We start from the raw sequence: 13,944 nt of genomic DNA on the forward strand, positions 1-13,944 counted from the left end.
GCCGTGTTAGTCTGGATCTGTAAAATCAGCAGAGAATCCTGTGGCACCTTATAGACTAACAGACGTTTTGGAGCGTGAGCTTTAGTGGGTGAATACCCACTTCGTCAGACGTCACCCACAAAAGCTCACGCTCCAAAACGTCTGTTAGTCTATAAGGTGCCACAGGATTCTCTGCTGCAAGAACTTACAAAAGAGCATTAAAGCAGAGAATGCAAAAGATATTTAAGAAGCTTCACTGAAACTAGACAACCTTTCCAGCCAGCCAAGGATGATATATAAAGGATGATGAATTAATATTGGAAAAAGAAAAAATCTGTATGCAAAGCATTTTAATAAATAACCAAGGGGGGGGGGGGATCAAAGCAGACCCTTGATTATTTTTATTTTGTGTATGCATGAGTTTTACATGGGTTACAGTAGTGCTACATCTTTCTTTAAACAACACATGAACCTAAAAAAAGCAAACCAATGAGAAGTCTGGTGGCACCTTAAAGACTAACAGATTTATTTGGGCATAAGCTTTCGAAAGCTTATGCCCAAATAAATCTGTTTGTCTTTAAGGTGCCACCAGACTCTTCACTGTTTTTGTGGATATAAACTAGCATGGCTACCCCTCTGATTCATGAGCCTAAGCTTCCCAAGTAGTTATGGTATGCATCAGAGGAGAAAGACAACATAAAACTCTGCCCTTCTGAGGCAACGGCACTTTCATTAGCTTCAATAAATCTAACCATCCAACCAAAAATTTTAAGTCTGATTTTGTCATAAATTTCTTACATCTTATCATTTAAGCTGCACAGAAATGTGAACAGACAAAACTACGTGAAAGAATTAATGGAAGATATTGGCATAATGAGACTGAAAACTACGCTGTATGTTGCGTCTTTCCTAACTTTAGCCTCACTTCCAATAAATACATTAAATTTAAACTGTCATTCTGGTTGTGCATTAGTAAGTTTTTTTTATATTCTGCTGGCAAAGTGGATTTGGAGCCAACCAGCCATCAACCTATTTCAGTTTTTTAGATTGCATTCTTGTTAGACAATTTCCGCTATATCAGCGTCTACTCTCCTACATTATCTTAAACCATTCTTGTTCTTTGTTGTCATACAGAGCAAATCAACATGATTTTCAATCCAAAGTCAGATATGAAAGGTAGCTACTAAAATTTCAATGGAGAAATATAAAGCACTATATAGTAGAAGCAGGTATACTGAAAACTCTTTTTATATACATATATAAAAATACATTTAATGTGAAAGCTTTAATAAGTTCCCTTTCAATAAACAAAAACTTACTATGTAAAAATTATTGATCTCTTGATTTTCACAACTGACATTCAAGTTTAGCTAATCTGCCAATCTACAAAAGTTTATAAAAGTTTTTATCAATTTTCTATATAAAACTGTATTGTATATGTAACAAAGGGAAATATATTACTATTACATCAAGATAAAAAAAAATCCTCATACGCATCTTTAACCATTTTTGTAACAAAACTCTACATAATATGTAAACAGTGATTTTTGTCTTCCACAGAAATTCTAGTGTGTTATATCTGACATTTTAAAATCATCATCATGCTGGCAGATCTTGCCAATATAACTTTTTCAAAAATAAAACTACATAGAAACAGCCTCAAGAATTGATCTGACTCATAAGTTGAAAAATAAATTGTATTTAAACAAGACAAAAGCTCCTTATATGGTGACATTTTGGGATACTCTCTTGTGTAAATATTATCTCTTTGATCGTACTAACACTACTCCAACACTCCCAACACTGCTCCACCAAACAAAAAAAATATTTACAGTATTGTAACATATGTGACAGAATATAACCCATGTTCACACTCTACACAGTATTGTAACAATCTTTGTAAAAGTATACCTTGTAAGGTACCATGTGAAAACTCATTTTGCTGGTCAGTACTATCCTAGTATAAAATATGCACAGCAACATTGTGTGTGAAGTTATAAGATTCCCTGCATGATGTTATTAACACATTTCAAACCCCACAGTCCTGCCCAGGTAGAAGTCAGGTCTGTTCTAAACAAAGGAGGGAACGTGTGTTTGCCTTAATTTGCATTTAAGCAGTATATGGGGTAATCAAACAAAGGAAGTTTGAAATACGTGGAAAAAGCCAGCAGAGAACATCTTTCCATATAGACTCTTTGTCTCTTGGGTCTCAGATGGAAATGTTTTTCAAGAGGGAGTCAAAACATAAAAAGGAGGGATAAACCCCCCAAAGCACCCTCTCTCTGTCCCCGCCCATTGCATTGACTGCACCTGAAGAGACAAAGAAATGAGCCTTTGGACTCCAGGGAAGGGGTCCTGACCTAAAGAGTTTGGTCAGTGAGACTGCTGAAAGCGTGTGGTGAGAAATCTTTGCTTTGAATCTAATGTAGCTTAAGTTAGGCATTTTATCTTTATTCTTCTTGTAACTATGTCTGACTTCTATGCCTCATTACTTGCACTCACTTAAAATCTCTCTCTTTAATCTCTCTCTAGTTAATAAACTTGTTTATTGTTTAATCTAATCCAGTGTGTTCAAGCTGAAGTGTCTAGATAACTCCATTTGGGGTAACAAGTTGTGTGCATAATTAGTCCCTTAAAGGAATAAAGGACTCAATAAATTTGTATGATCTCAGAGAGAGCATGGCAGTACAGGACATACATTTCTGGGGGGAAATCTGGGATTGGGAGGGTGTTAGGGTCACCCTGCAGAATAATCAAGACGGATAAGAACCAAGATGTTCCTCTCTGGCTATGTGGTGTGAGCGACTTACATGTTGGAGGCTGTTTGTGAGCAGTCCAGACTCAAGACTACAGCAGCAAAGCAGCGTAAAGGGCACCCCAGGTTAGAGGGCAAGAGTGACGCAGCTACTTATTAGTATGGATTGTATTCTGGTCTGTCACACTGCAAAAACTAGCCACAACAATTTAAAACACAAACCAGCCAGTAACTTTGTTAAGTGATCAGTCTATAAGGTGCCACAGGATTCTCTGCTGCTGTTACTTAACAGAAGACCCAAATTCAATGTCTGGTTACTGAACATTTGTTACAATCAATCTGTGGTAGAGAAATGTGGCTTTATCAGTAGTGCACATAATGAACAGATCCCTGCTCAGGAAACTAGTTGCTCAAGAATTCTTTGTGAAAGCATGCAAACATGCCCTCCCTGCAAAAAATGGAACATTCCTTAAGCCAACTACATGGTCAGTTGTGTATGGTGTGAACCCATTTTGCCTTTAGTTTGTGATATTTCTCACCCTCCCATGCCCCGTTTTCACAAATAAATGACTATTAACCAACGACTTTTATAGACAACCCCAGAAACAAATCCTCGACCACTGCACAACCCTTGAATAAATAGGCTTTGCATAGGGATTCTCCCTAGGGACAAAGGGACATGGAACCATCTCTTCAGGTTTGGGGGGAACTGAAATCACAGCATAGTCACTGCTGCAGCATCTTTCCCAGCTGTTGTACTCTCACTTCATTAGGATGCAACCAGCCCTGCGCAAGTGACTGCTGGCTATTCCCTCATTCCTCTTCTAGCCCACTCTGCACTATCCCTAGCTCTCCCGCCATCATCATTCTGCAGTGGAGTAACCACTAAAATCCTAGGCATGTAAAGAGTACAGCAGAGTCTCCGTGTGTGCGTCCTCCTCATCCTACTCTTCCTCCACATAGCAGAACCACACCACCACTGTTTGGAAAAGCTGGGCAGGATCTTGCTTATCGATCAGGACATGCAAGTGAACAAGGACAAACATGGGGATGGATTTTAAGCAGCAGGCCACTTTATTAAAACTTCACATCAAAGAGGGGCACTATCTATCCATCTCCCCATGCCAGGCATTAGGTGCGTCCAGTGCAGGCTTCACAGGGTATTTATCATATAGTCTATATTCAGGGTATCCTCCCTCATGCCTATGCCAATGTTTCGTCTTCCTCTGTTGAATCTTCTCCTTTTCCTCCTCCAAAGGGGACTAAAGGTACCAAAAAGGGTCCCCTACTCTCCAGATCTCCTGTTTTCCATAGACCTGGGGTCCACCAGAGAAATCATATGTCTCTAATTTTCTGGTTGCTGGCTCTTTGGCCTATTAACTGCACTGGACACCTCCTCAAGTGGCTAAAAATGGTGAAAGAGGTCTGAGAAACCCCAGGCTGGGTTTAATTAAGAGACTATAAAAAGCAAGAGTCAATCAACTTGCATCTGTCTGGCCAATGAACAAAGGGGTTCTCAGTGGGAAGAGGGGTCTATTCCTATATACATTCCCCTTTATCCTAAGCTATCCAGCACCTTGCGGTTCCAATCTAGTTTCTCATCCATTAGATCAGTGAGTGTCAGTGCACTCAAAATGAACTAGCGTAGTGTGATGATATATTTCCTCCTCCTTCTGACTGTTCCAAAGTAATAATTATTTCAGAGAACAGGAAAAGGAAATAAAACCACAAAAATAAAAAGAGATTTCTTTTTCAATTTATATAACATACAGGCTGGGTTTCATATCTTTCTTAAACAACTTCCTGCTTTTGTGATTCCAGTGAGATGTTGGGAGATAAACAATGGTATCCGTTTGTCATGCTAGGGCAAGAGAAATTGCATGCAACAAGTATAAATAGGTACTTCAGTCTCTTCTCAAGAATAAGGAATCATGTTTTCTAGAGACACTAAAAGAAAACATGGATCGTACAAAAGGAAATATAGTTGGAAGCTATGGGAAAGCTATTGCATCTACCAACTCAGGTCTGGTCTACACTATGCATTTATATCAATTTTAGCAGTGTTAAACCGATTTAACGCTGCACCCGTCCACACAACAAGGCCCTTTATATCGATATAAAGGGCTCTTTAAACCAGTTCGGTACTCTCCCTCGACGAGAGAGTATGCTGAAATCGGTATTATTGATCGAAGGGTTAGTGTCGCCGCAAATCGACCGGGATTGGCTCCGGGCGTATCTCACACAGTGCACCACTCGACCGCTCTGAAAGTCAATCTGAACTCAAGGGCACTGGCAGATGACAGGAAATAGCCCGCGAAGGTTTGAATTTCATTTCCTTGTACAGCCGTGGAGTCTCTGTCACATCACGGGTGGCATGCACAGTCCAAATCCTCCAAAAAGCCAGCATGGACCGGATGAGGGAGATACTGGATCCTAGACGCTGTATGGGGAGACAATCTGTTTATCACAGCTCCGTTACAGAAGACGAAATGCAAAGCATTGAAAAAAAAATACTTCAGCGCTATGATAAGAGCCACAGCAGAGGTGCGTCGTTGAACAAGTTTACGGAAAGCCAAAGAATCAAATTGGACGCTCATGGAGGAAGGGAGGGGGACATAGTGACTTCCAGCTATCGCAGCAGGCAGCCCGTGTCTCTGAGAAGCATGTTGCAATTCTGGCTGAGCTCACCAATTGCCTGTGGGTCAAATCACGATTGTCCGGGGGTTAGGTACATCGTCATTACTCCCCCTCTCCCCTTGTGAATGAAAGGGGAAAAAATCGTTTCTTGACTTTTCAATGCACCTATAATGTCTACTGCATAGCTGCTGTAGATGCGGTGCTGTGGCACCTGGAAATCAGCAGCATCCTCTTCTCCCTCTCCCGTGGCAGACGGTAATAGTGCAGTCAGGCTGGAGCCGTCCTTGTATCATCCCCTGAGTGCTCTGGCTGGCCTCAAGAGTGAGTCGGCCAGGGGGAGCGCATGGGTAAAAATAGGAGTGACTCCGTTGATTCCCAACAGATGGATACAGAAGCGTACATCCTCAGAATAGCAACTGGGGGCTGAACTCCATCAGCCCCGCCTTCATGTCTAAAAAAGATTTAGTACTGCCTGGCAATCATAATGGGATGTTGGCTCCTCTCCCCTCCACCGTTTAATGTCTGTGCTGACTATCAATGCAACTGCGAGCTGCCTCCCCTCCATTTCTCTCACTAAAAAGTAGTGTTTCTTATTCCATGCATTCTTTTTACTTCATCACACAATGGGGGACCCTGCAATGGTAGCCCACAGGGTTAGGAGAGGAAGAACGGGTGGGGTTGTCTGCAGGGGCACGCCCTGAATGGCATGCAGCTCATACATTTCGTAGGATCTTGAAATGGAAGCGGCTGTGATCCTGGTACACGGTTCTCGTAGTAACAAACCCGCCCGATATTCTAGGCAGAACTGACTTATTTAAGATACATACATAAAGGGAGGCAATGTACCCCGGGGGTCATTCCCAATTTGTCTTTGCGCCCTGAGTCCAACCATAGCGAAGGTCAGCCAGGAGCAACCCATGACAGCAGCCAGTCTCTGCTACCTGCAAACGGTCAAATAGAATGACTGCTGTGTAGCGCGCAGTACGCCTTTGTCAGTGGATCCCTAACATATACGTGTGACGTGACAATAAGGCAAAACGGGCTCCATGGTTGCCATGCTATGCGTTGCCAGGGCAATCCAGGGAAAAAGGGTGCGAAATGATTGTCTGCCGTTGCTTTCACGGAGGAAGGAATGAGTGACAACATTTACCCAGAATCACCTGCGACACTGTTTTTGCACCATCATGCATTGGGATCTCAACCCAGAATTCCAATGGACGGGGCAGACTGCAGGAACTATGGTATAGCTACGGGATAGCTACCCATAGTGCAATGCTCCAGAAATCGATGCTAGCGTCGGTACATGGACACACACCACCGAATCATTGTGCTTTGTGTGGCCACGTGCACTCGACTTTATATAATCTGTTTTACAAAACTGGTTTGTGTAAAATCAGAATAATCCTGTAGTGTACACATACCCTCACATTCCTGCTAGTACATGAGGGAAATTGTCTTTCATACTTAGTTTGCTTTGCTCTGTAATGGGCTCTTTTTGTTTTTTAATGATTTTATGTGACTGAAAGCAGAAGCTGAATATTTGCTCAGACAAAAGTTTTCGGAACAATATACGGTACTGTATATTACATTGTGTAAGTGTGTGTGTGTGTGAGAGAGAGGAGCTTACTTTCCCTATTCACTTCCATGAAAAATGTATTCAAACACTTTTTAAAAAGAAATCAATTATGTTATTTAACCAAATAACTGAATCTGACTATAGTTACAAACTAAAATAAATATTCTGTGCTCAATACATTCAGCTTCACAATGTGGAAAATATTTATTATGGATGCTGAAAGGCGAAGTTCCTCCAGTTTTTTCAGTATATATCTTGTTCGTTACCCAGACAGGACAATCAAAACGAAAATATGTATTAATAAAATCTCTTACCTCAGCCTCTCTTCTTCTTTCTTGCGAAGGCTGAAATCTCGTTGGACCACCTGAAGAACATGCTCTGCTTCATCATCTGTCAAACCAGATAGATCCAGTTTCCTCCCCATTGTTTGCTCTATCCTGCATATAAACAATAAAAAAGTACCTGAAATCACAAAAAGCAATAAAGCTTGAAAGCTTTGTATGGACTTCAATGACTTCATAAAATAAGGGACTATTGTGGCTATAATACTAGAGGACAAGAGAATCTCTTTGTATTTTATTCTTTTTTAAACCTCTAACCTGCACAAACATTTAGTCGGATTGTGCACCACAGTTAATTTCATTCATTCCACCTTGGTTTCACATAGGACCTCAAAAGTTATTTTCAAAAATGGGCAAATATTTCTATCACTTGGTAAGGGACAACATTGCTACTCTACCTACAAGTAATACGTTACAGTGACCAAAAAGAAATTTAGACATGCCAAGAGTTCAAAATCAAATAAACTACATGTAGACTTTGGAAACCAATAAAATAAAATTGTATTTCCCAGAAAAGCATAGATTTTTTAAAAAATCCTCATTGAGATCCCAATGGAGGACTGAGATTCACGCTTCTGGAATATCTTACCCTATTGAACTGAATACCTCAAGTTACCTTTTTGGTCTTAATCCATCTAGAAATGTTTGTTTTTTTTTCCCAGAAAACTGCCATTCAATAAATGTTCCTAACAGAAATTTGACCTACCCTGAACAATTCTGCATCAAAAATACGTGACAAAAAAAGAAAACACTCAGAGTGGAAGATTCACCACAAACCAATGCACTAAATAATTAGTGATTTCATTTTAGCCTTGAAAATTGGAAAACAAAGTTGAAATGTTGAACAAGTAGATCATCAGTATATCTATAGAAACAGAGGAAATGAAACAAAGAGCATCTTTATTTACAGGATAATGCCAAACAAGTTAATGAGATCCAACAGGAGCTAAAACTACAGTGTAAAGCCCAACAAAATAATTGCAAGACTTAGAAAAGCATAAGAGCTGAGAAAATATCCAAATAATGGGCCCGAGAGAACATAAAACAGGAAAATTCAGTAAAATATTTGAGGCCTGGATATGAGAATTTTTGCAAATGGATAGCAACAAAAAATCATTACATTTGAAACAGAAGTACAAAACAGATTCAAATTAAAAACAGGAAGTGTAAACAACAGATTTGCTGGCAAACAAAGAGCAACAAAGCTATAAGACTACAACTTCTAGGATCATCAACGCAAAATTTTGGACATGTCTCACTCCTAAGCAAAAATCCAAACAAGGAAAGAACAGGATCTCATTCATCTAGGATTATGCCATCAATACAGAGAACAGGAGAGGAGAATTTTTTTTTTAATTGCATAAACAGTTCCACAATAGATAAATATAATTTGCTCTGCAGTCAGCCATCCCAAAAATCACCTATGAAAAGAACAAACTCCTTCTCATCACCAACAGATGTTCAGAGTCTTCTACATGGAATCAAAAACGATCTCAAAATCTGATAAAATATTTTTACAGCTAAGAAAATATATTGAAATTTATTTACCTAAAGGGCTAAACTAGTTTAGACCTCATTATCTAAACACTTTGATTACCCCTATCATGATAGTATCAGTATTCCCCAAGTAGTTACAGAATTTTTTTCTTTCTGTGGTTGATGGGACAAAAAGCAAATGTTCAAACATTCTAAAAGCCCTAAACATGAAACAGACAAGGGGTTGTGAAAAAGGCAATTCCTGGAACCTACGCCTACCAGTCTGGGAAATGCTGGCCTAACAGTCTGTGTGTTTTCATTTTTGTTTGTTTTGTTTTATTAAATTGGTATGTTCAACTATCAATACTAGCTCCTGGGAAAATGTTATCAGTAAGGGAACCCAGAAACCATGCATGCTATTCATAGTTTTATATGGAAGCCACAGTAGCCAAACACTGCAGATCCATCTCGCACTCTCAATGACTTCATATAAACACTCACAAAGAACTCTTTGGAATTCTTGTGTAAAATTTTCAGCAGCTCTGCATCTATTACAAGTTTAAAACCATCTCTTCTAAGAATGTGTATAGCCCAAAGATATATCTAAGCAATATTCCAAACAAATAAAATTATGGCGTGGAATTAAGTGACCTTTGTGTTAGAGCAAGCGGTGAAAATGTGAAACGTGCTACATTTCACCCTGAAATAATTTTCCAAAATAAGATGGCCCATTTGTTGCCAACACTTCAATTGAAAATGCATTTGTGTTTTTACTGTATTTTATCTGCTCCAATTCTTTAGTTTTCGGTTCTTTGAAAGGGAACTTCATATACCTGGAAAGAGAATGCCATTTATCATTTTCTACTTGTCAGGCTATTGCTGAACTTTAAAATTTCACTAACTAAAATATCTTATTTTGTTACTCAAAATATAAATAGATGCAATTAATGGTATGCTAGATGAAAACAAAGACATTGTTAATAAATGTCTGAAATTATATTCTAAATTCTTTAGGAGAAGAACTATTTCTTAATGTGTATCTGTACATTACTAGGCACAATGAGGCTGTGAGCCTGATTTGGTCCTTTGTGTGTTACCACAAAGCAAAATCCAAACATTTATAAGTTTAGACAAATGACAGGAAAATTTCTATCAAAAGGACATTTTAAAAATAAATGTACTAACTTCTATAGGTAATAGAATGTTAGTGCCAAGGAAACAAAGGACCATATATCATCCCTTTTCCCCCAACTCTTTCTTCATAACAGGGAAGGGAATGTATTAAAATAGAGGCAAAATCTTGCCCATATACATAGGCAAGAATAGAGACTAACAGTCACTGCACACACCAAGACCATTAACACCTGGTGAAAGTTCCAGCAGAAGTTGCCAGAGTTTACCAGTGGAATGATGGATTATAGAAGGGCTTTTCCCCAGTGCAGCTCCATACCCTCTCCCACAAGGCTGAAAGCAACTTAAAGGACTTACCAGTATTACGGAGTCCTTAGGAGGGGGTGGGGCCTCTACCAGAAGAGGCAGGGCCTTTACTTCCCCGGGCACTTTAAATCACCATCGGAGGGGGCTCCTGGCCTCTGGCGGAGCTTTAAAGGGCCCAGGGCTCCACTGCAGTAGTGACAGCTGGGAGTCCCTGGCCCTTTAAATAACCACCAGAGTCCTGCTGCCACTACCTCATGACTCCAGCAGCGGGCCTCGGGTGGCAATTTTAAGGGCCCCGGAAATTGCCACCCGAGCCATGCTGCCAGAGCCCCAGGGTAGCAGCAGCAACCGCGGGCTCGGGCAGTGATTTAACGGGCCCGGAACTCCGGCTGCCACTACCACTCTGGGCCCTTTAAATCATTCCTGGAGCCCTGGGCTAGCAGCGGTGGAGCTCCAGTGGCAAGTTAAAGGTGATAGTGGCGGCCGAGCCCCTGGCTCTTTAAATAGTGCCAGCTGGCAGCTGAGGCAGCAGCTATCTCAGCGCTCCAGCAGGCTCCAGGGATGATTTAAAGGGCCCAGGGCGGTAGCAGATGCCGCAGTCCCAGACTCTTTAAATCATCCCTGGAGCCCTGCTGCCAGAGTCCTGGGGAGGGGGTGGCGGGTCTCCGGTGCCTATTTTAAGGGCCGGGGCAGTAGCAGCTGCCACAGCCCCGGATCCTTTAAATAGCCACCTGAGCCCCGCCACCACTATCCCAGGGCTCCAGCAGTGGGGTTCTGGAGGCAATTTAAAAGAGCCTGGGGCTCCAGCAGCTGTTGGGAGCCCCAGGCCCTTTAAATTGCCCACAGGGGAAGCAAACCCACCCCAGTATGGCACACTGGCTCTTGCTGGTACACCGTACTAGGGCGTACCGACTTACTTTCACCTCTGAGACAACCTTCCCTCTATCCCAAACACACAACCTGCACAATGAGACACTGAGGCTTTTAGCCTTCCACACCTAGCCTAAGAGAAGTGAGTGTCCTCAGCAAAACTTGCTGGCAGCAGTTTGAGGACAGTTCAGTGTAGCAGCATGGAGGGGTATGTCCTGTATGCTTTTTCTTTCAAATCTAAGGAGACCCAATGCAGCACTCATCTTAGGGCTTTTCATAGTACCCAAAACAATAAAAAAATGTAAAAAGCACTTCAGGTGGAGGGCCTCATCTCTGCCCCTGCCAGACAGCAAGTCGAACCGGAACCAGAGAACTGGTAGTTTTTTTTTGTTGTTTTTTTTTTTTTAAACTTGAACCAGAACAGAATCAGAACCATAATTTTGTTCTACCTGTTGAACCAGAACTGAGCCGAAAAGACCTGACCCAGTATAATGAGATTAGGGTTGCCACGTGTCCAGTTTTCAATCAGAATGCCTGGTCAAAAAGGATCCTGGCGGCTCCAGTCAGCACCACTGACTGAGCTATTAAATGTCCAGTCAGCAGTGCAGCATGTCTAAGACACGCTCCCTGTCTGCCCTGGCTCCACGTGGCTCCCGGAAGCAGCAGCATGTCCCCTCTCTAGCTCCTAGGTGTAGGGGCAGCCAGGGGGCTCCGCACACTCTCCTCGTCCCAGGCACCAGCCCTGCAGCTCCCATTGGCTGGAAACCGTGGCCAGTGGGAGCTGTGGGAGCGGCGCCTGCAGACAGGGCAGCTCACAGAGCTGCCTGGCCACGCCTCCATGTAGGAGCCAGAGAGGGGACATGCTGCTGCTGCTACCAGGAGCTGCTTGAGATAAGCACCACCCAGAGCCTGCACCCCTGACTCCCTCCTACACCCCAAACCCTTCGTGCCCAGCCCAGAACACCCTCCCGTCCCCAAACTTCTCATGCCCAGCCCCACCCCCGAGCCACATCCCCCATGCCCCAACACCTGCCCTAGCCCTGATCCCCTCAGTCCTAGCCCAGACCACCCTCCCACACCCCAAACCCCTCAGTCCCAGCCCAGAGCACCTTCCGCACCCCAAACCCCTCATGGCCAGCCTCACCCCAGGGCCCGTGCACACACCCCACACCCCAACCACTAGCCCCAGGACTGATCCCCCTCCCGCTCTCTGAACCCCTCAGTCCCAGCCTAGAGCACCCTCAGACACCCCAAACTCTCAGTCCCAGCCCAAAGCACCCTCCTGAACCCCAAATCCCTCATCCCTGGCCCCACAGAGCTCTCACCCTCCATACCCCAAACCTGCCCCAGCCTGGAGCCCCTCCCATCCTGAACCCCTCATTTCTGGCCCCACCACAGACCCTGTACCCCCTATCACACCACAAACCCCACCTCAATCCGAACCCCTCGGCTCCATCCCCCAGCCCAGAGCCCTCTCTCCTGAACCCCAAATCTCAGCCCCACACCTGCAAGCCTCACCACCTCCCACACCCCAACCGCCTGAGCCAGCCTAGTGAAAATGTGTGAGTGAGTGATATTGGGGAGAGCAAGCAACAGAGGAGGGGAATGGAGTGAGCGGGGGTGTGGGGCTTTGAATAAGGAGGGGCAGGGGCAGGACAAGGGTGTTCAGTTTTGTGCAAGTAGAAAGTTGGCAACCCTAAATGAGATGAGAATGAGAACAGAAGGCGGTCAGCCTACAAGAGTAGGGAGGGAGAAGAGAAGTACAGGAGCTGCCTGTATACCACATGAGGCAGCAGAGGGGCCAGTGACGGATGACCCATCTCAGAGAGCAGAGAAGGAATGCTCCCTGGTCCCAGAAGTTAACAATAACTCTTCAAGCACCCTCCTCCCCCGCCAAAAAAGTAACGGCTTCCCAACCCTTCTCCCTCTTAGACAGGCCTCCTGTGACCCCATGCCCAACCCCTGGGGAAGCTCCTCCCTCCAATTGCCCCACTTGAGGCAGGGCCTATACCGCAAACTTATTTCCTCACTGAAGCAAGACACAGGCTCCACTCCCAACCCCCCACCTTTTAGGGCAATACTTGATACCCATCTCTAACCACCCCATCGCATCCCTGAGCAACTCTTTCTCTTCACCAACTCCAGCTGGTTATGACAGGCTCTGATTACAGGAGTCAGAGCAAGCTCTCCAAAAGTTTGCATGTTAAATGAAGTCGCATGGATCAGTAATGACTCAAGATCACCCCTCTCTGAACTGCTTCTTGGCTAAAACACAGACATACTTGATTAGATTCTGGAAATATGCAACTGGGCTGTGCTAATGTCTTTGGTTTATTTACAGTAATTAAATTTCTATTGTAATTTATTACAGCAATTGAGAATTAAACATAAGGAGAAAACAACAAAATCCCATAGAATGTTCTTCAAATATGACCATGTAAATAAAATAACTATTTGTTGATTTCAGAAACCAGAATCATGTCAGGGAACCATGCTGCCAACCTGGAAAGGCACATTCAAAGACACCACCCTGAGGAATAAAAAAAGAGACAGAGAAAATCTGTTTGAAAATGATGTGTCTCGTGTGTATACCTTGATCCTAGATATCAACTCCTACTGTCAAAAAAGGACAAAATCAAGCTAAAACATGGACAAAAATGGAAATGCTTCAGTCATAAGTAAAAATTAATGATGTCATAGAATTAATGTCAGAAACCTCTGATATTGAAAGATTGGATGATGAATGGGAACATCTTATAGCTCATGAAGTCTCCCAACACAAATATACATGAGTGAAGAAAAGCCCTGTGACATTGCAGTCTATATGGTTTTATAAAAATATGCTAATGAGTGAATATAATGTAACTGGAATA

At 42.9% G+C, this 13,944-nt stretch overlaps 1 protein-coding gene across 3 annotated transcripts in view; it reads right to left on the reverse strand.

Moving 5' to 3' along the window:
* MYRIP (myosin VIIA and Rab interacting protein) overlaps positions 1-13,944 on the reverse strand; it is a 377,671-nt gene that overhangs the window by 338,904 nt on the left and 24,823 nt on the right. For 2 of the 3 annotated variants that reach the window (XM_075062536.1, XM_075062534.1), the window contains exon 2: positions 7,262-7,384. In XM_075062536.1, coding sequence (XP_074918637.1) covers positions 7,262-7,371 — 110 coding nt within the window. In that variant the 5' untranslated portion in view covers positions 7,372-7,384. Of the gene's footprint in view, positions 1-7,261; positions 7,410-13,944 lie in introns of all 3 variants that reach the window. The other variant, XM_075062535.1, reaches the window with a different exon arrangement.

Source organism: Chelonoidis abingdonii, chromosome 2 (genome assembly GCF_003597395.2).
Source record: "Chelonoidis abingdonii isolate Lonesome George chromosome 2, CheloAbing_2.0, whole genome shotgun sequence".
Lineage (NCBI taxonomy): Eukaryota > Metazoa > Chordata > Testudines > Testudinidae > Chelonoidis > Chelonoidis abingdonii.